The sequence below is a fragment of the Mobula birostris genome, chromosome 11, assembly GCF_030028105.1.
Source record: "Mobula birostris isolate sMobBir1 chromosome 11, sMobBir1.hap1, whole genome shotgun sequence".
NCBI lineage: Eukaryota > Metazoa > Chordata > Chondrichthyes > Myliobatiformes > Myliobatidae > Mobula > Mobula birostris.
Window position 1 is genome coordinate 63664010 of NC_092380.1, and position 22907 is coordinate 63686916.

At 42.5% G+C, this 22907-nt stretch overlaps 1 protein-coding gene across 8 annotated transcripts in view; it reads left to right on the forward strand.

Annotated features, from left to right (window-relative positions):
• The window catches only part of rab3il1 (RAB3A interacting protein (rabin3)-like 1), a 68227-nt gene that overhangs the window by 30374 nt on the left and 14946 nt on the right, over positions 1–22907 (forward strand). For 7 of the 8 annotated variants that reach the window (XM_072272389.1, XM_072272386.1, XM_072272388.1 and 4 more), the window contains 6 exons: positions 1250–1345; positions 1613–1690; positions 2341–2556; positions 11668–11796; positions 12477–12589; positions 12677–12700. In XM_072272389.1, coding sequence (XP_072128490.1) covers positions 1250–1345; positions 1613–1690; positions 2341–2556; positions 11668–11796; positions 12477–12589; positions 12677–12700 — 656 coding nt within the window. The remainder of the gene's footprint in view (positions 1–1249; positions 1346–1612; positions 1691–2340; positions 2557–11667; positions 11797–12476; positions 12590–12676; positions 12701–22907) is intronic. The other variant, XM_072272383.1, reaches the window with a different exon arrangement.

Consider the following 22907-nt stretch of genomic DNA (forward strand, 5'->3'; position numbering starts at 1 on the left):
TCCAAGTCCCAACTTGCAATTTACCCTGAATTCCATGCATCTTTATCTTCCAGGTTCAACCTACAGTGGGGAACCATCCAAATCCATCTTTGCAGTTGACTTGTCGGTGATAGAATTTTGAGCTGCTCACATATTGATGTGACAAATCTTGAACAGGAGATAACTAGGAGAATTATCTGTTGTGCTTACCACCTTACCAAATCGTGCATTATTTACACTGAATAGCATTTCAAGGTGGGAAGTGACTCTCCACAATAGTGCAGGAGAGAAGACCGTCTATTAGCTTTAACTAACCATTGCAGTTTTTGATGCACAACCAGCATCAACAATGATTTTGCTTTTGGATGTCCATGTAGATGTGCAAATGAGTCCATCCGATTTGAAAATATCACCCAATAGCACAGCCGCAGACCACTAGTGAGGAATCTTTGAAAATGTCAATGTGATGAAGACAGTTAACCATTTGAATCAGAGAAATTCATAGCACAGATGGAGGCCGTTCAGCCCATTATGTCCATGCCCAACTTTAAACTTTAAGATATTAGCATTTCTTTTGGGGAAGGAGTGATGATTTAAGGCTGCTGTAAATCTGTGGATAAATATGATTATTATAAAAAGTTAGCCTTTGAGCTAAAAAATGCCCTTTTACAAGAACTAACCTTTTGTAGTTATTTGTTTTTTTTTTTGTGGGTCTCCATTAAAAGTAGAGTAATACATTGTATATTATAATGTCTAATGGAATCTAATATAAGCTTGGATATGGGAAATCACCAGTAAAAATAGCTTTAACTGGTCCTTTTATTCTTTTGTCTCCCTGTTTGTCTCCATTCCCGTTCAGGTACTTAAGCGATGCTGGGTCATAGTTCACAGATGCCATTAAAGATGCCCAGTTATCAGAGTTAGTTCAGATACTGATTGCTGTTGAGTATTTCACGTTGCAGCTGCACCTGTTCCTATTCTCTCCTGCTGTCCACAAACATGGAATCTTAACCAGAAAGTGTTCGCAGAAATTGCTCTGGTGCACGTACAATACAATAGCTAATTTCTCCATTACACTTGCCTCACAAGACAAAGGTGCTACTTGTGTTGAATATGATTACTCGAGTTGAACCCACAGATATTCCTTGTCTGTGCCACTTGGGAAGATTTTAGATGATGAATTCACATTGGAGCCATTGAGTAAATCAACCAGTGGTGGAGGGAAGGTTTATCACCCGTGTGACATGTCTTTATGGTGTTCTTTGCCCAGGAGCTGAAGCTGAAGGATGAAGAATGTGAGAAGCTGTCTAAAGTGCGGGAGCAGTTGGAGCAGGAGCTGGAAGAGCTGACAGCTAGTCTCTTTGAGGTACTGCTGGCAATATATTCACTTTCCAATCAGGTGCTGCTTGAGGCTTATTTTCCCTCCTCAATTGATGTATGAGGTCCCCTTACTTTGTCTCTCCCATCAGAGGTGGCCAAGAGATCCTTTCCTTGGTCACTGATTCAGAAAATAAATGGCTCCACTAATGAAGATGGGGTTGATTTCAGTGTTGGCTGCTAAAATGGTAAACTACTTAACTAGAATAACCATTCACTATTACCATTCTTTCACTTCTCTTTTTCATGTAACCAGGAAGCACACAAGATGGTGAGAGAAGCAAACACTAAACAAGCTGCAGCTGAGAAGCAGCTTAAAGAAGCACAGGGGAAGGTAGGCAAACTTCATCTCTCACCCATAATTGCCTTGCAGATTGGCTTGTCCTGTAGGGAGCTTTAAAAAGATCGATACCATGGATGGTTCATGATACATGATACACTTGCCTACTTTTAAGTTAATGGGCAGTTAGAAGCAAATGAGATTAGCATGTATCCAGGTCAGCATGGATGAATTGGGCTGAAGGGCTCGATTCTGTGCTGTATGACTCTATAGCTCTAAGCACGTGCTTCTTTTGTTAATGTTGAGGCTGTGGGACATGTTCATCAGGCCAAAATATAACAATAGAAAGGAAAACTGAGGCAAAGTGATGATAGACAATAATGGTCAGTTCTTGTATTGATAGAATGAAGGAGTGAATTACTTGAAGATGGAGAATTTAGTATCGAGTCTGGATATCTCCAATGTGCTCATACAAATGAGGTAATGTTCCTTGAGCTTGAGAGCTGAGATTAAACTTTTCTTTCAGATAGGTGGTTATAAAATGAACCCGTGGCTGGCTGAAATAAAAATATTCATCCCTCACCATTGGTTTACTTCACCTTATTGTGCAACAAAAAAAAAACACACAAACAAGCTATCACATGTTTTAGTAATTTTCTGTTATTTTGCCTGTGAGTGAAAAGTTGCTCTTTTTCCCAACTTAGATTGATGTGTTACTGGCAGAGGTGACTGCATTGAAGACACTGGTTATTACATCGACACCATCATCTCCCAATAGAGAGCTACATCCACAGCTCCAGAATCCCTCGAAAGCCGTCTTTAAAAAGGGCCATGGTCGCAACAAAAGCATGAGCAGTGCCATCGTCACAGCAGCCACACAGAATGCGCAGTTGCAGACAATAAATAAGGATAGTAGGGAGGTAAGAGTAAAAATATATTTGATATATTGTCAGTCTATTCCTTGTCTCTTATTTGTCTCTTCCTCTTGATTGCCTATCAGTAAACCTGCTAGTCTTATTGTATGCCAGCTTGTTCCTCTGCCTATTTCTCTGTTTGCTGGCTAAATCTGTGTCTCCCTCTATACCTATCAAGTGAGTCAAAGTACATGTTCCTCAGAATGGTATTGTACTGTTGTATCAATATAGTCTTTGAGTTTGCGAGTGAGGCATTGTTGCAGGGCTGGAGCCAATTGAAAGGAACAAGTCTCGCCAGGAATGAGTTTTATTTGAGCCAATAAAAGAAGGGAGGTGTGATCAGGACGGGAGCAGCTATTGTTGGAGTGTTAGAGTGGTTAGACTTCGGTTTAACAGGCTTTGGTGAGAACAGGTGGAGCTTAAATGTGCTGAGTTGTTATCATTTATTTTAGTTGTGGAACTTGGGTTTGGGAAGTTGGAGTCAAAGGATTCAGAGAGAAGATACAGGTAAGCTTTTTTATTGTGTGTAAATTCTTAGTCTTTGGTTCAGTGTAGACAGGATGGTCTTTGGTTCAGTGTAGACAGGATGGTAAAGGCAGTGGAATGCTCCTCCTCTGAGTTGTGGGAATTCAGCGTACCTGACAGTCTCTCTAATGACTACATCTGCAGGAAGTGCACCCGACATCAGCTCCTGTCTGACAAGATCAAGGAGCTGGAGCTGGACATACTTAGAGCCGGCCAGGGGGGTGAAAACCTTACAGATGAGACTTTTACTGAAGTGGTCACACCCAGAGAGCAGGCGTCAGATAATAGATGGGTGACCACCAGGAGAAGTAAGGGGAGTAAACAGTCAGCGCAGCGTTCCCATGTGGCCACTTCCCCCAGCAACAAGTATACCGCTCTGGATAATGCTGGGAGTGATGACCTGTCAGGCCGCAGCAGAAGCAGCCAGGCAAGTGGCAGTGTGGCTGTCCAGGGAAGGGTGAATTCGGGCAGAGCAATTGTGATAGGAGACTCGATAATTAGGGGGACAAGCAAAGGCTGAGAAAGGGATGCCAAGTTGGTGCATTACCTCCTATGCTAGGGTTCCGGAGGTCTCGGAGAAGCTGCAGAATATTCTCAAAAGGGAGATGAGCAGCCAGAGACATTGGTGCCATTGGTACTAATGACATAGGAAGAATGGGGAGAGAGCTGCTATGCAGAGAGTTATAGGGAGTCAGGAAAGGGGCTGAAGGGCAGGATCTCCAAAATAGTAGTCTCCGGATTCCTCCCGTTGCCACGTGCTCATCAGGGCAGGAATAGGATGATAGTATAGATGAATGGCTGAGGAACTGTTGCAGCTGGCTAGGTTTCAGACTCTTGGATCATTGAACCCTCTTCTGGGGCAGGTCTGGCGTGTACAAGAGGGTCGGATTGCACCTAAACTGGAGGGGAACCAGTATCCTGGCCGAGAGGTTCACTGGTGCTACTCAAGAGGGTTGGAATTAGTTTGACAGAGAGCCACAGCACCAGATCAGAAAGTGGAGAGAAAGGTAGCTATCAGGGCCAGTAACAGCAGGCAGAAGCAAAGTAATTGATAGTTTGAAATGTGTATATTAATGGAGTATTTTGGGTAAAAGTGATAAACGTAGAGCGTAGATCAGTACATGGAACTATGCTATTGTGGCCATTACAGAGACCTGTTTGAGACAGAGACATGAATGGGTGCTTAATGTTCCAGGGTTTTGATGTTTTAGAAAACATTGACAAGGTGGTAAAAGAAGGGAGTGGGAAAGTTACAACTAATTGGGGACAATATCACTGCTGCACTCAGAAGGGACATAATAAATTGAATTGACTTTATTTCTTACATCCTTCACATGTGTGAGGAGTAAAACTCTTTGTTACATCTCTGTCTGAATGTGCAACGTGCAAATTATAATAATTTGTAATAAATAATATGTACAGTGAGATATACAACAGAACAGTCAATAGAGCTTAGAAATACAGCATGAATTAATCAGTCTGATGGCCTGGTAGAAGAAGTTGTCCAGGAGTCTGTTGGTCCTGGCTTTAATGCTGCGGTACCGTTTCCCGGATGGTAGCAGATGGAACATTTTGTGGTTGGGGTGACTCGGGTCCCCAATGATCCTTCGGGCCCTTTCTACGCACCTGTCATTGTAAGTGTCCTGAATCGTGGGAAGCTCACATCCAAAGATGCGCTGGCTATCTGCACCACTCTCTGCAGAGCCCTGTGGTTGAGGGAAAGGCTTATCCACTGAGTCTATATGAGTAGAACTCAAAAATAAGAAGGGTATAATCACTGATAGGATTGTACTGTAGACCACATAGTAGCCACCGGGACATTGAGGAACAAATGTGCAAGCAGATCAAGAAAAGGTGTAAAAACAAAAGGGTTGCAGTCATGGGGCCTTCAGCTTCCCTAATATAAACTGTGACCGCCTTAGTGCAAGTGGTTGAGATGGAGCAGAGATTGTTTGGTACGTCCAGGAGGGTTTCTTAAATCAATATGTCATACTCCAACAAGAGGAGGGACTGTACTGGACCTGATGTTGGATAATGAGCCTGGCCAAGTGAATGACCCTTTCCATGGGCGTGCAGTTATGGAACAGTGACCACAGCTCCCTACGTTTTAAGGTAGCTATAGACAAGGTTGAGCATGGACCTTGCGGGAGAGTATTACTGGACCAGGGCAAAGTACGGGAGCGTTAGGCAGGAACTAGGGAGAGTTAATTGGGAACAGCTGTTTTTGGGCAAGTCCACATCTGACATGTGGAGTCTGTTTAAAGACCAACTGCACAGAGTACAGGGCAGGTGTGTTCCAGTCAGGAGGAAGGACAAGAGTAGCACGATAAGAGAACCTTGGATGTCTAGATTGGTGATGAATCATTCAAGAGGAAAAAGGAAAAATATATAATGCTTAGGAAGCTAGAATCAAATAGAGCCCTGGAGGATTATGAAGAAGCCAGAAAAGAACTCAAGAAGGGAATTACAAAACACAGGAGGACCCTTGAAAAGTTGTTGGCAAGTAGGATTAAAGAGAATCTCAAAATATTCTGTATGTACATCAGAAGCAAGAAGAATACATCTGGGATAAAGGGGGGAACATTTGGGCGCCAGGTCAGTTTAGTGGATCGCACAATGCTATTATAGCCCGGGGTGTTTCAGAGTTCAACTTCAGGGTCTGTATGTCCCCCTTATGGAATGCATAGGTTTTCCTCGGGCGCTCCCACGTCACAAGGATGCACCACAAAGTTCATAGGTCAGTGTAAATGGTCCCGTGATTAGGTCAAGGTTAATCAGGTTTGACGGGGGTTGCTGGGGTGGCGTGACGTGAAGGGCCTACTCTGTGTTGTATTATAAATAAACAAACATTGCTTGGATGTGAAGGATGTGTGTGAGGCCCTGAATGAGCACTTTACATCCGTATTTATCAAGGAGAAGGATGTGGAGGACAAGCAGATCTGTGCTGAGTGTATTGATATGCTAGGACACTGGGATAAAGGAGAAGGTAGTGTTGGGTCCCTTACAGCACAATAAAGTGGATTAGTCCCTAGAGCCTGATGGGATGTACCTCAGTTTATTGAGAGAGGCAAGAGAAGATATTGCTGGGGCCTTGACCAATATCTTTGTCCCAGAGGTCTGGTAATTAGCTTATGTTCCAGTATTCAAGAAGGAAGCCAGGGGTAAAACTGGAAACTGTACACTGGTGAGTCTCACGTCAGTGGTAGGGAAGTTACTGGAGGGAATTCTTTGGGATAGGATTTATGAGCATTTGGAAAGCTATGTCCTAATTAGGGAGGGCCAGCTTGGCTTGTGTGAGGCAAGTCGTGTCTTACTAACTTGATTGAGTGTTTTGACGCGGTGACGAGAGTGAATGATGAAAGTGAAGTTTTAGATGTTATCTATATGGATTTTAGTAAGGTGTTTGGCAAGGTCCCTCATGGAAGTCCATCCAGAAGATTACAGTGGACGGGATCCATGGTGAATTGGCCATTTGGATTCGGAACTGGCTTGCCCATTAAAGACAGGATGGTGGTTGAAGGGACTTACTCTAGCTGGAGGTCTGTGATTAGTGGTGTTCAGCAGGGATCTGTACAAGGATCTCAGTCAGTTGTGATGTATATAAATGATCTGAATGAAAATGTAGATTGGTAGGTTAGTAAGCTTGCAGATGATACAAATATTGATGGTGTTGTGGATAGTGCAGAAAACCGGCAAAGATTTCATTGGTATATAGATGGGTTGCAGATATGGGCAGAGAAATGGGAGATGGAATTTAACCCGGCAAAATGTGAAGTATTGCACCTTGGTAAGTCAAAATGTAAAGGGATAGTACACAATTAAGGGCAAGACCCTTAAGACTGTTGATGAGCAGAATGGATCTTAGGGTCCAAGTTTATAGCTTCATGAAAGTGGTTACGCAGGTTGATAGTGGTTAAGAAGACCTGCTTGCTTTGATTAGCCAAGGAAAAGTCAGGAAGTTGTGTACAGTTTTATAGAACTCTAGTTAGGTCACATCTGGTATTATAAGAAGGATGTTGAGGCTTTGATGAGGGTGCAGAAGAGGTTTGCCAGGGGATCACGTGCTATAATGAGAAGTTGGAGAAACTTTGGCTGTTTTCTGTGGTGCGGTGGCGGCTGAGGGGAGATCTGATGGTGGTTTATAAGACTGAGAGGCATAGATTAAATAGTATTGTTTTCCCAGGATTGAAATGTCTAATACCAGAGGTCATGCACTGAAGGTGAGAGGGGGTAATTTTAAAGGAGATGTGAGAGGCAAGTTCTTTTATCATACAGACAGTAGTAGGTGCCTGGAATGTGCTGCTTGAGGTGGTGGTAAAGGCAGGTACATTAGGGACTTGTAAGATACATTTAGATAGGCACATGAATGTGAGGAAAATGGAGGGATATGGACTATGTTGGCAGAGGGGATTGCTTTAGTTAGCCATTTGATTACTAATTTATTTGGTTTGGCAAACGTTGTGGGCTGAAGGACCTCTTCCTGAGCTGTACTGTTCTGTTCTGTTCTGTTCTATGTTCTTTGTTCTGTGTAATGGGAGCTTCACAAACAAAAATAATAATTTATTTGAGTCCTGTCACAAGCCAGTCTTTGTGACATCTAGAATCTATTAGCTTCTAACCACACAGTCCTTCTGGCTTCTAAATCCCAGCTAATATTTCACTGTGACCTCTGCCATTTAGTTTTCGTCACACTAGCGTGTTGTTCCAAGGGTAGCATTAGCCCAGCTGACGTGATCAGATTTCCTTCAATCCTTGAGCATCCCTGACAGTTAAACTCTGTGGAAACAAATCAGTTTATCATCTACCTCCAAAGCAAATTTGATGACTCCAACTTTTATTTAACTGCTATTAAGAAATTAAATATAGGTAACATTTTTGAAGTAAATTAAGAAGTTCAGAGAACTGTAATGCTATCAGCATAAGTGGCTTGATCTGAAATGAACAAAATCATGGGGAATATTAATAATGAAAAACACAGGAGATTCTGCAGATACTGGAAATCTTGAGCACCACACACACAAAACGCTGGAAGAAGTCAGCAAGTTGGGCAGCATCTATGGAGGGAACTCAACAGTTAATATTTTGGGCCAAGTCTTTTCAACCAGACCCAATGAAGGGTCTCAGACCGAAATATCCCCTCCAAAGATGCTGCCTGACCTGCTGAGCTCCTCCAGCATTTTATATGTGTGTGTGTATATCACTAATTATGTTAGATGGGCAGCAAGTTAGATTGGTTCACTTTTGATTGCACTCTGGAGAAAGTGATGGTAGAAAATCTTAAATACTTGCAATCAAGAGGTAACAAGTATGCAAGATAAAATTCGTATGTGCTCTATTTGCGAATGGTAAACAGGAGTAATGTTTTGCATTGGAGCAGAATTAGGCCATTTGGCTCATCGAGTCTGCTGCACCATTTCATTGTGGCTGATCCATTTCCCCCCTCAACTGCATTTTCCTGCTTCCTCTCCGTAACATTCACGCCCCGATAAATCAAGAACCTATCAACCTCTGACTTAAATACACCCAGTTACATGGGCTCCACATCTGCCTGTGGCAATGAATTCCACAGATTCACCATCCCTCTGGCTAAAGAAATTCCTTCTCATCTCCGTTCTAAGTGGACTTCCCTCTATTCTGAGGCTGTGTGCTCTCGCCCCAGACTCCCCCACTAAAGGAAATATCCTCTCCACATACTCTCTATCTAGCCCTTACGGCATTCGATAGGTTTCAATGAGATCGCCTGCTCATCATTCTAAATTCCAGTGAGTACAGGTCCAGAGCGATCAATGCTCCTCATATGATAGTCCATTCATTCTCAGAATTGTTCTTGTGAACCTTCTCTAAACCCTCTCCAATGTCAGCATATCCTTTCTTAGATAAGGGACCCAAAACTGCTCACAAAACTACATGTGAAGCCTTGCCAGTGCTTTATAAAGCCTCAACATCACATCTTTGCTTTAATATTCTAATCCTCTGCAAATAAATGCTAATATTACACTTGCCTTCACCACTGACTCAACCTGCAAGATGACCATTAGGGAATCCTGTATGATGACTCCCAAGTCCTTTTGCAACTCAGATTTTGAATTTGTAATACCACAGGCTCTTATCTTGTTAAGCAGCCTCGTGTGTGGCACCTTGTCAAAGACTTTGGGAAAATCCAATTACATAACATCCACTAATTCTCCTTTGTCTATCCTGCTTATTATTTCCTTAAGAATTCCATAGGATTTGCCGGGCAAGATTTTCCCTTAAGGAATCCATGCTGACCTTGGCCTACTTTATCATGTGCCTCCAAGTATTCTTAAGATCCCACCCTTACCAATCGACAACAACATCTTCCCAGCTACTTAGGCCAGGCTAAATGAGAAATGCAGTTTTATCATTTATGTGAAATGATATTTGATACTTCCTCTATGAAAGAATGCTATCAGATTGAGTGGGTTAAAAACTGAAGTAACCGATCAACCTGAGCTCAGTGCACTCTATTTCAGGTCCTTTCTGGACATAGTTATTGCTGTGCTCTTTGTATTCTCCCTTTATCTTGCTTTTGTTCCTTTCGCTTCTGTTCCCTTTTACTCTTACATCTTCCTCTCATTTCCTCGCCCGACCATTCTGCTTTTTTTTTTCTCTTGCTGTCCTCTCTTTCCCTCCCATTCCTTACAGGGAGGGACGGTGGAGTAACTAGTGAGGTTGTGTTTAAGTGTGTGTGTGTGAGATTGTGTATCTTCTTCTCTCCCCGTGACTCTGTCTTTTAATGTGCTCTCTTTTGAGAACTGAATTAATATTAAAATGATTCTGCTGTTATTCTCAAAACTTTGCGAGTTGTTTGTACTTTTCTCCATAATGGTGATCTTCCCTGTCTATCTTGTATAATATTCAAATTCTTCTAATATTAATTTTTCATGGTGCTCTTGAAGCCAGGGGTACCTACTCTTCTGTCTCTGCTTCTCTGTATCGTACCTGGGAGGGCGATCTATGTCACACCTGAGCCATTTGAGCACCTTTCCAAGTCATCATCAATGCAGGAGCATCAGGTACTGTTGCCACCTTTTGCTCTGCCCAGTCTAGAATGATATTCCGAAATAAATGTATTTAAGTCTGCATGTTTGTTCCTCCTCATCCAATCTGCATTGAAAGAGACCTGCTTATGTGATTAATCATCTGCAGCCCAAGAAGATAAAATGTGATTAAATAATTAATGTACAGGTGACAAGACATGTTATAGGGTGTTGTACATTGCACCTTTGAATGTCTTCTCTAGCTGCTGGGTATAAGGGTAGGTGAAATTATCTCTGGGACCTTCTCACTCTATTTCTTGGTAGACATGATATAGAGCACAGACCGCTAATTTTGAAATGCATCAGCTTTCTCAATTGCTAATCACGAACAGGCAAATTTTCAGTTGAAGAGAAAAGAGGAATCAAATGGAAGTCAAGATATTAAGACCAAGTCTATGAGTAGCAATATTATTTAATTGGCCCTGGAGGATTGACCTTGGAAGTAGTAAGTGATGAGGATAGATTCATCCCTCCTCAGTCAATGAGAATCAGGGTACTTCCTTCCTGACAAGTCCTTTAATACTGAATGCATTGCTCCTTTATTTCCCACAATCAGTTAGGATACCTGATGAGTGACTGTGGTATGGCCTCACCACTATGATCAGGGTGCACCATTCCCTCATTATAATTGGGTTAAATGTCTTTCTCACTATGACCGGGATAAATCAATCATTCGTAAACCTGTTAATGCCCTTCGCATCCACTGATTGATTGGGACTTTCTCTTTCTTCTTAAATAAATGAATGAGGATGACTGGGGTTCACCTTATCTTCAGGAACTAATAATAGGGTTCTGTCCTTCCTCACTATTAATCAATGAATGAATTGGGAGAATGCCTTTATGCCAGCCAATTGAGGTTTAATTTTTCCCACTTTACTGTATTAATTAGCAAGGTGCATCTAATCTTGTTGCTAAGCCTTTAGACATAAAAATAAAAGTATGAAACATAAACTGGCAATTAGGTTCATTTTTACTTCAATTCCTTATAGAAATATTCCACAATATATTTTGAGGCAATGTTGGGATTATAGGAAGCGTGTGGGAATGCCTACCGAGAAAATGCATTCTGAGGCGTGGTGCATAACCATATGCACAGAGGAATTGTAGAAATCATCGCTGTTGTACACAAAATTAGATGGTAGTTGGAACTGTATGATCTTAAGAGTGGAGAAGGGAAAATTAATAAGAATAGGTTATAGTCAAGAAAGTTGCTTTACCTTACTCCCCACCACAGTCTGATAACCTGCATATGTGTGGATGTCCAGCAAGGGTAGAACTGTTCTTTGATTTTGTTGTCTAGCGTGGCCTGTTGATTCATTTTACTTAAAAATAACCTTGAGTGGGCTACCAATGGGCATTTGATATTCATCGATTTGTACTCTGGGGTGAATCAGTGTCTTTTAAAAGAGGAGTGAGAATATATGTTTCCTTAATAACAAATCAGCAGTGATGGAATTCCATTCAAAGGTGCACACAACAATTTAGAACCCAGCAAAATGCTGTTACTAATGTGACTGCCTTTCCATTGTAGATGGACCTGATTTTATTTGATGAGTTCCAGGCATGGAAGGAGGAACCGACTCTGGATAAGGCTTGCCCATTCTTAGAAAGGATTTACCAAGAAGACATTGGTCCATGCCTTTCCTTCGCCAAACACGAGGTGAGTTTGTGAATTCCTCGTGGCCGTATTAGAAGATGAAGATTCAATTTTCAAAGAGCCCATGTGATTTCTTTTGAACCCTGAAGCAACATTGTGGCCAGGTCATTTAGTGTATGAGAATGCAAACCTTGATTATTCTGTTTCATACTGTTCAATTCTGTCTATGAAAGTACAGGAGTTACTGTCAATTACTTTCTGACTTTAAGTGCAAATTTTGATAACTGCAGTATTGTTGAAACAGTGAAGGGATTTCGGAGGCAGCTGAGTCAAGTGTAATATTTAAATCTTTAAAAAAAAGAAGAAAGTGGAGGGGAAGTGAAAGCAGTGATGTAGTTGTTTCTTGTTCTAGAATAGCTGTTAGTATTGGATATGAGAAGGATTAGACTATAATTGAGTTTTAGGTCTTCCTCAATATTTGGGTAAGATTAAGCCCTTGTTAATAAGAAAATTCTGTGTATGTTGACTGATATTTTTTGTCTGTTTCTTCTCTTTCATACCTCTCCGCCTCGCTTACCCTATCCTCCCTCTTTCTGTATCTTGTATTGTCTGCTTCTATTTACCTCGTGTGGAACCTCATTGTCTTTGTTTATGCATTTGTTGTCTCTATCTTGTGCTTTGTCCTCCTGTTTCTTTTTCTGCCTCATTATTTACTTCCCCTGGCTCTCACTCCTGTTTCTCAGCTGACAGAAGCGGTTCAGGCTGCCGTCGAGAGCAACACGTTGAGTATTGAACCAGCAGCTGCCCAAGCGCTACCAGTGGTCAAAGCTTCAGCTGTAGAGTGTGGTGGACCAAAGTAAGAACATGCTCTTCATAGCTTTGATCTAATTGTTATTAATTGGTCGTCTTCTCCTCTTGATTTGATGTTCTTTCTCTCTTCTAGTGGGTGGCAGGCTGAAGTAGTGACGTAAGTGTTCACATAGTGTTTCCCAATCCTAATGCAAACTAATGCCGCGTTACAACAGCTCATACTCACAATATTAACACAGCTTTATTGTCTTATTGGGCCTCACAAATGTATAAATTACGAATCACAGACCTCTGCAATTTGTTAGATTCGGCTTCTCTTTGTGTAGGATGCAGATTTCAATCCAGGCCTTCCTGGTGTATGTACCTACCTGCTGGCTGTAAAGTGAAAGGAAAAACGATACTATGAATTCAGCTCCCAATGACTGGACTTCAGCACTGTAATTGTGTCAGACTGTCAGTTTTAAGGGAATTGTGTGATGTTTGATATGGGAGAAAGAAAATCCCACACTAGCGCAGCAGAGGGCACTCTGTTTTGGAATGAAGCATCTCACCGCATTAGAATGGTTTGTCCATACTCGAATTTGCGTCCCTAACCGTACAAAGTGTGTGAAGGATTCCAGAAATTAGTGAGGACATGTAATTTCCATTTAAACTCTTGTGCCATTAATTGTATGAGGTGCCTGAGGAGTATAGTAAAATTACGTTTTTGTTCACTTTGTTGTATTTTGTGTAATTAGTACTAAATTAAAGTAATCATTTAAAAGTTTAGGCTCAGGTCTATGTAAAAAGGTCAGTATTGAGAAGATAATTGAATCCCCATCACTGAGGTAGACTTGTTTTTTTTATTCACTTAACACCTTCCCAGGTTGCTGTTTTTTTTTCCATAGTTTGCTCTCTTCTGCTTGAGGGAGGGCATCACAAATAGCTTCCTGACAAACCCCTGTCTGGGGTGCCTAATTGTGGCATTGAGTTTTGGTGTTCATAGGGCTCATTTCTGCAGTGGGTAATGTTTTCCACCAGCCTGTCAAGGCCCCTTTCTGAAACCCTGACAGCACTTTGCTTCGTTTCTCCCACCATCACAATAGCCATGCTTCAAGAAAACATTGAGTGCATTGTTCATGGCTTCCTTCAAGGGCAGGCTCACAAGTGCCAGTGGCTGTGTGGTCTTACAATAAATCAAGAAGAGGAGAAGGCATTGAAATTGACTAGACATTAACTGCGCTGATGTTAGGAAGTTGATGGTGTCAGTAATCTTCAACTGTGACAGCAGTCCAGTATTGTGTGTGCCTGTATGTAAGGTGGCAAGAGTAACCACAAAAAGTGGAAGAAGTTTAGATGCTACACACATAGCTGGGCAGCGAGGTCCAGATGTGGATTTGGTAAATTGGATTGAAAAGCCTTGGATGATTAGCCTTGGATGTGTCGTCTCCTACTTGGGATCTTTATCTGTAGGTGATGCTCAAATGTATATTGTCTATCAGAACTGGGTTTAGTAGCACGGGCAGATGTTGTTCTAGATTTTTATATGGTTTCAGTTGGTATGGCCTCCACAGAGCTCTGATCTCAACATCACCTAGGCTGTCTGGGATTACCTAGAGCAGGGGTCCCCAACCTTTTTTGCGCTGCAGACCGGTTTAATATTGACAATATTCTTGCGGACTGGCTGACCCGCGGGGGGGGTGGGGTGGTGGTAAGGTTACTAATGGTCAAGAGTAGCAGTCAAAAAATACGTTGTGTTTACCCCGAGAAAGACTACTATGACCATGAAGCCTTGCGCGGGCACCAGTGCGCATGTGTGACCTGCGCATGTGTGTACCTGCCGATATTATTCTCTGTAAATCTTTTTTGGCGATTCTGTTCTGGGGGGTGGGGGTGTTAATCACGACAGGAATATTGGTAATAAGGGGCTAATACACTCAATTTTGTTTCTAAAGGGTTTATCTAACGAATTTAATATTAAACACACAGGGCATATTTTCCTCGCATGAATATAGTGATAAGTCAATCATCAGGGGAGGACGGGGAGCTTGAAGTAAGTGCTGAAAGAACTTCCAGTAGAAATGATAGAGGCAGGTTGGATATTATTTAAAGAAAAAATGGATAGATATATGGACAGGAAAGGAATGGAGGGTTATGGGCTGAGTGCAGGTCGGTGTGCCTAGGTGAGAGTAGCTTTCGGCACGGACTAGAAGGGCCGAGATCGCCTATTTCTGTGCTGTAGTTGTTATATGGTTATATAAGTCACTTATCAGTCAATAGCATCATAACATTTTAAGTAATGTTTGGATATTAAACACACAGCGCATATTTTCCCCATATGAACATATAAAATCATTGCAACACACCAATATCGCTGAATCAGTGGGAGCCTTGAGCTTGTTTTCCTGCAACAAGACAGTCCTATCGACGGGTGATGGGAGACAGCGATACTCGAAGGGGGTTCCTTATGTCCAGTCTTTTCCGCAATTTAGTTTTCATTGCATTCATTGCAGAGATATGTTGGAAATGGAAGCAATGTTTTCAGTACTTTCGTGGCTATCTCAGGATATTCAGCCCTGACTTTGATCCAGAATGCCGGCAGAGATGTTATGTCAAACATACTTTACAGCCTGCCGTCATTTGCAAGCTCAAGGAGTTGATCTTCTTCCTGCCCTGACATGGATGACGCGTTGTTAATGACCTCGCGTGTGTTCAAGCTCAGCAGTGGGCGTGACAGGGAATGAGGAAAGGTGCAGCTGACTCGTATCACCAAATCATATCGTTTCCTCGCGGCCCGGTAGCAAATGCTCTGCGGCACGGTGGTTGGGGACCGCTGACCTAGAGAGCCAGGAGCAAGTGAGACCAACCAAAGTCTGCAGAAGAACTGATGCTTCAAGATGCTTGAAACAACCTACTAGCCGATTTCCTTTATTTAACATTAAATATGTAGTGCAAAAAGAGAGGGAAAAAACTTAATGTAGTGTTCATGGGTTCATTGTCCATTCAGAAATCTAATGGCAGAAGGGAAGAAGCTGTTCCTGAAATGTTGAGTGTGTCTTTAGGCTCCTGTACCACCACATTGATGGTAGCAATGAGAAGAGGGCATGTCCTGGGTAATGGGGGTCCTTAATGATGGATGCCGCCTTTTTGAGGCATTGCCTTTCAAAGATATCCTGCTTGCAGCAGAGGCTAATGCCTATTATGGAGCTGGCTGAGTTTACAACTTCTACGCTTTTTCCAATCCTATATAGTGGCTCCTCCGTACCAGATGGTGTCGTAAACAGTAAGAAGTTCTCCAAGCTACAACTGTAGAAATTTGCGAGTGTCTTTGGTGACGTACCAATTCTCCTCAAACTCATAATGAAACATAGCCACTGTCATGCCTTTCTTGCAATCATATCAATATGTTGGGCCCAGGATAGATCGTCCAGGAACTTGAAATTGCTCACCCTTCCACACTGATCCCACGTTGAGGGCGAGTGTGTGTTCCCTCGACTTGCCCTTCCTGAAGGTGGCGGTGATAAGTGGTGACTCTGCGTGCAGCTCCTAAAGGAATCAAATATTCCAGTTCAGGACCACCACAGCTGAAATCCTTAGTCACAGCCATGTGTATTTCAGTAAGCAGCATCGTTTTAAGATGTTTCAAACATCTATCTATCGGATGGCAGACTTGGGTTACAAGTCCAGTTCCCCTTTAACAAAATGGAATCTGGAATACTGTGCCAGTCAATGGGTATGAATGAAACTCAGAGGCCTGAGACCTCCACTCCTGACTATCCTGCTGTGGAATACACATTCTCTGGAAAATAAATTTGAAAACCTCCAAGCAAGATTGCTGTACCAGAGAGACATCAGAGGCCAGTGTGTACCTTGCTTTATGGAAAGATGGCTCATACCCACAATTTTGGATGCAGGACAGCAGTCCGATGACTTCACCAGTCTCTGAAAAGACAGGACAGCTCAGTCTTTTAAAGACAGACGAGGTGGAGTATCTTTTGATTCATTCATCATGGTGCACAAACTTGGTGGCTCTGTCTCAGTCCTGCTCTCCCAACCTGGAGCACCTAGCAGTCAAAATTCATCCTGCCGAGGAAGTTTTCTGCCTGATAGCAGTGTACGTTCTACCTCAGGCCAACATCAGGTCAGCACTGTAATAATTGAGGACCGTAATCAGCAGGCGTGAAACTGCGCACCCTGATGCCTTCCCTGTCATTGTGGGAGATTTCAACCAGACCAGCTTGAAGATGTCGCTGAAGTACTAAGACCAACTGTGGAACCAGAGGAGTCAACACACTTGACCACTGTTGTACCTTCATCAAGAAAGCTTATTGTACCATTCCACGTCCAAACTTTGTAAAGTTTGATCACCTGGCTGTACTTCTACTCTCAGCGTATAGGCAGAGACTGAAGCCCACGGTATCAGTGGTGAAGACCAGGAAGATATGATCAAGGGAGGCAGAGAAATACTTGCAGGACTCCTCTGAGTTGATGGACTGTTCAGGGATTTGTGTTTGATTCTGAATGAATGCACCACGGTTGCCACCGACTTCATCAGGACCCGTGTGGTTGGGTGTGATGAGAACATTCAATACTGGTGATCCAGAGCAAGGAATCCAGATACAGCCTACAGAAAGCTATTTTAAGAGCGAGAAAACAATTCCAGTTGGGGTTAGAGACTGAATCAGATGCACGTCAGCTCGGGTAATGTTTGCAGGCCATTACCTCCTGCAAAGTGAAACTTAGTGTCATAAATGGCTGTGATACTTCACTCCCAGATGAGCTCAATGCCTCTTATGCACGCTTTGAAAAGGAGAATAAAACTACTATGCAAATCCCTGTAGCATCTGATGACCCTGTGATCTATCGTTGAGGATGATGTCTGACCATCTTTCAAAAGGGTGAACCCTCGCTTGCTGACAGGCCCTGATACTGTACTTGGTAAGGCATTGAAAACCCGTGCCAACCAACTAGTGGGAGTGTTCAAGGACATCTTCAATTTCTCACTGCTGCTGTTGGAGATTCCCACCTGCTTCGAAAGGGCAACAGTCATACCAGTGCCCAAGAAGAGCAGGTTGAGCTGCCTCACTGACTATTGCTCAGTTGCACTCACATCTACAATGATGAAGTGCTTTGAGAGGTTGATCATGGGCAGAATCAACTCCTGCCTAAGCAAGGACCTGGACCTGCTGTAATTTGTGTATTGCTACGATTGGTCTACAGGGAATGCAATCTCCCTGGCTCTTTACTCGGCCTTGAATCACCCGGACAATAGCCATATCTGTGTCAGGCTGCTTTTTATTGAAATTATTTAATCCTTTTATCACCATTCATCACAATTATTCCCTCAGTTCTAATCATCAGGCTCTAAAACCTGGGTCTCTGTACCTCTCTGCAACTGAATCCTTACCGAGAGAGCAGTCTGTGCAAATCAGAAATAACATCTCCTCTTGCTGACAGTCAACACTAGTGCACTTCAAGGATGCGTGCTTAGCTCACTGCTTCTCTCTCTCTTGCGCTCTCTCGCTGTCTCTACACCCACGATTGTGTGGCTAGGCACAGCTCAAATGCCATCTATAAATTTGCTGACAACACAACTATTGTTGGCAGAATTTCTGATGGTGAGGAGGTGTACAGGAGTGAGGTAGATCAGCTGGATGAGTGAGTGATGTTGCAACAACCACCTTGTACTCTATGTCAGTGAGACGAAGGAATTGATTGTGGTCTGTCTCCATGCCATCCAGTAAAAATATTGTTGGGTGGAGACAAATATCCATTGCTTGTGGGGTTAGATTACTGCAGAGTTGGTGAAACTGTAAGGGAGGCCCAGTCTTGTGTGAGAGTGTGGAGAAAGCAATGAAGTGGTAAGCAGTATCCTGGTCTCCAAATTTGAGGAAGGACATTCTAGCTATTGAGGGAGTGTAGCGGAGGTTCAGGAGGTTAATTCCAGGGATGGCGGGACTGTCATATGTTGAAAGATTGGAGCGACTGGGGTTGTATACACTGGAATTTAGAAGGATGAGAGGGGATCTGATTGAAACATATAAGATTATTAAGGGATTGGACACGATAGAGGCAGGAAACATGTTCCCGATGTTGGGGGAGTCCAGAACCAGAGGCCACAGTTTAAGAATAAGGGGTAGACAATTTAGAACGGAGTTGAGGGAAAAACTTTTTCACACAGGGTTGTGGTTCTATGGAATGCTCTGCCTCAGAAGGCAGTGGAGGCCAATTCTTTGGATTCTTTCAAGAAAGAGTTAGATAGAGCTTTGAAAGATAGCAGAGTGAAGGGATATGGGGAGAAGGCAGGAAAAGGGTACTGATTGTGGATGATCAGCCATGATCACAGTGAATGGTGGTGCTGGCTTGAAGGGCTGAATTGCCTACTCCTGCACCTATTGTCTATTGAATGTTGAGTCTATAACTAGTGTAGTTTGAAAGGAAACAATGTTAGGATAATACTCGTTGTTTTGTAGTGCTGTGAGGTTAAAAACTATCTTGCATTTGAAAGTTGGTTGTGATGCTCATATTGATATTAATTGTAGACATTTTATGTCAGAATTTTGTTTCTAGAACATGAAAGTCTGACCAAATGTGTGGATGATAGAAAGATAGGTGGAGGGGCAAGTATTGTTGAGGAAGCAGGGAATATACAGAAGGACTTGGATAGATTGGGAGAATGGGCAAAGAAGTGACAGATGGAATACAGTGTAGGGAACTGTATGGTCATTCACTTTGGTAGAAGGAATAAAGGTGTGGACTATTTCCTAAATGGGAGAAAATTCAGAAATCAGAGTTGCAAAGGGACATTAAGGTCCTCATGCAGGATTCCTGAAAGGTTAACTTGCAGGGAGAAGGGAGAAAAATGGGTTTTGGAGGAGTAATAAATCAGCCTTGACGGGATGGTGGAGCAGTCTCGATGGGCCGAATTCTCCAATTCTGCCCCTATGTCTCATGGTCTTGTGTCTTGTGATATTGAAATAAAAGTGGTTGGAACTTAGTTGATGCGCAATGCACCCAGAATCAGAATCGGCTTTGTTGTCACCGACATCAGCCGTGAAATTTGTTGCTTTCTGGCTGGGGTATAGGGCAGGTGTAACAAATTATATTAAGTTACAGTAATTTTTTAAAAAAATAAGTATAGAAGAGGAATAATGTCACATTTATGAAGCTTTCAGAAATCGGATGGCAGAGGGAAAGCAGCTGTTCCGAAAACATGGTGTGTGGGTCTTCAGGCTCTTGTACCCTGATGAAGAGGGTGTGTTCCGGATAGTGAGGGTCCTTCATGATGGATGCCATCTTCTTGACGCAGCACCTTTTGAAGATGCTGGGGAGGTTTGTGCCCATGACAGAGCTGGCTGAGTCTACAATCATCTGAAGCCTCTTGTGATCCTGTGCATAGGCACCGCCATACCTAATGGTGATGCAAACAGTAAACATTTTCCTTTATTTTACTGAAACTCCAGAAGATTGTTATTACTTATGCAGATTTATTGCATGCTCAATGTCTAGCTTACTGTTGTAAAAGTAGGCTCCTTCACTGTCTTAACACATAAAGCATTAACAGAAAACAGTGGGACCAACTGAACTCTGAAGAAAATCTTTGGCAAAAGAATTTTATATTGTGCTCAAATCTGGTGCTGGTGGAAGTGTTTGTGACTTCTCTTCACATCTGAGTTGCCCAGAGATTGCTCGAATATTTTTCATGATTATATAAATTCTTATAATTCCTGCAGATAAGTGGGAGGTATTGTACCTCAGAAAAACAAAGGAGGATTAGAACTCAATATTACAGGATTAAACATTTTACTGAAATTTAACTCTTTCATCTTCAGCTTCACCAGAGGATTAAATGAGCATTTCCAAATTCCTTTCTTATTGTCTGGCCACAGAAAATCTAGATGATTCTTTCAAAGCAACTTGAATTATGTTTGTGGACTTGAGAAGCAGTTTTCAAAGTATCCAGTTTTTTTTCACCTCTGTTCTTTGCAATACAGTTTGTCCAAACCACCGACAGGTATGTTGTATCAACTTTATATTTAAAAGAAAAAGTTAGTTTTGATCTTGTTCCAGTAAGATAGCAATGGGCCTAGCCTCTCTGGGTCCAACAAATGGTGCAAGTTTGTGTCTTGAACATTATTCTTTGATTACAAGACTCTGTTGGATATTGTCAATAAAAAAAAACACTTCAAGTCCAGTTCATTGGCGAGCCCGACAGCAGGGGAAGCTGTGTGACCTCAGTTGTTGCACAGGTCAGACCTTCCTGCCGCGGCGTTGCCTGTTGCAGCTACCCGGGGAGGAGGTGTGGGAGAGAACAGAGGTGCGGTGGGCGTGATGGAATCCCCTTCGGGTTGGAGGGTGGTACCTGCAGGCTGGTTCTTCTGTCGGGGCTGCTCTTCTGTGTTCAATCCCTGGAAGACAAGCTGGTTGACTCAACGCAAGCTTGTTTGTGCAGAAGTGCGTGTCCAGGGCAACATCCTGTGTACTGTCAACCTTCAGGCGATGCCCCTCAGGGACTCGAGCTAATCTTATTTTTGTGACTGTATGTATTGTGTTTTACCCCTTGGCCCCAGTGGAATGCTGTTTTTATTAGCTGTATATGTATGTATGGTTGAATGAGAATTTTTCCCCTAAGAGTCTGAACACTAGAGGTCAATAAGGATTTACTTCATATAGGGATCAAGTCACATATTTGACTGACAGGTACTTAAGGACATTGGGATACCAGTTTTTTTTATATAGTTATGTTCACCTTTTTTCTTGGCCACTCCACATTGTATTCAAGTTCTCTGGGTGGATCTGAACTTGTCAGTGTTGAAAGTTTTACTGTGGTGCATGTAATCTCACTTCTGTCTGAGAATTTAGACTGAGAGTCTACAAGGATTTAATAGAGGGCTTTCACTTTCCCAAGTGTGGAGTGTGCCCAACCTCCTGTGAAGTTCAGCAGACCTCTTCATTAGCAAATCTGATGTTGAGAGGACCACAATCCATTTATGCCTGCCCTGATGGCTGTTGCCTTAAAGTTCAGGCCCCAAAAGATTCATCTGGTGAAAACAGCTTCCATCTCAGTGACGTCTTCATTTTTCGTTGTACAAACCTGAGTCATTGTACTGAGGCCTGAGGTTATCAGAACTGCACTCTGAACTATAAACATGCATGTCATGTTTCTATGACTATGAAACATGACACTGCTAATAGGCGCCTCTACTTAGAAGTTTGCGTAGATTTGATGTGTCATTTAAAACGTTGACAAACTTCTATAGATGCACAGTGGAGAGTGTCCTGACTGATTGCATCATGGCCTGTTATGGAAACACCAATGCCCACATATGGAAAAGCCTACCAGAAGTATTGGAACAGTGCCCAGTCCATCACAGGAAAAGCCCTCCCCATCACTGAACACTTTTACAAAGAGCACTGCTACAGGAAAGCAGCATCCATCATCAAGGACCCCCACCATCTAGGCCATGCTCTCTTCTCACTGCTGCCATTGGGAAGGAGGTACAAGAGCTTTGGGTCCCACACCACCAGGTTCAGGAACAATTTTAATCCTTCAACCATCAGGCTCCTGAACCAGTGTTAATGATTTTTGTCGCCTCAACACTGAACTGATACCACAATTTATGGCCTCACATTCAAGGGCTCTGCATCTCTTGTTCTCAATATTACTTATTTTCCATCTGAACATTTTGTCTTTTGCACATTGGTTGGTTGTTTGTTTTTGTTTTGTGTGTAGTTTTTCATTGATTCTTTAATATTGCTTTGTATTTTTAGTGAATATCCACAAGAAAGTGAATCTCGGGGTAGTATATGGTGACATTTACGTACTCCGATAATAAATTTACTTTGAACTTGGGAACTAACCATATACGGATGACCCCTTTCAATATAGTGGTGTTACATTCATCAAACTGTATTGGTGATTTTTTAAAAATATAATAGGAAAACCCGTTTCCCACAGAATCTCATAATTGAAGTTGTGTTCCGATAGGATGTTTTTCTCTTAACAGTATTGGTGAGTGTTGTGGCTGCTAGTTCACAATAGTGGTAGGAGTTATGATTGCCTTGTCAGTTTCCAAAGCAAATCTCTTTGGTGACAAGCAGCTATATTGGAAGACACAAGCATTTTCCAATTTAAGATGATGCTGGCGAAACAGATTCTGTGGGAAAACTGCTAACTACTTAATTAATGACACTTTTTCTGGGAAACAATCACTGCAATCAGTAGCCTGTAGCTTCTCGTTCAGAGTTGAGCTTTTGAACTGCCTCCACGAACTGGCATTATTGCAGTGTGAACTGAAGTCTCGAAGGGGCAGGATGGCTTTGGTGTGGTGTGTATGGGCCCAGGTCTTAGAGGGAAGAACGAGCTGATATTTGACTGACTTAAG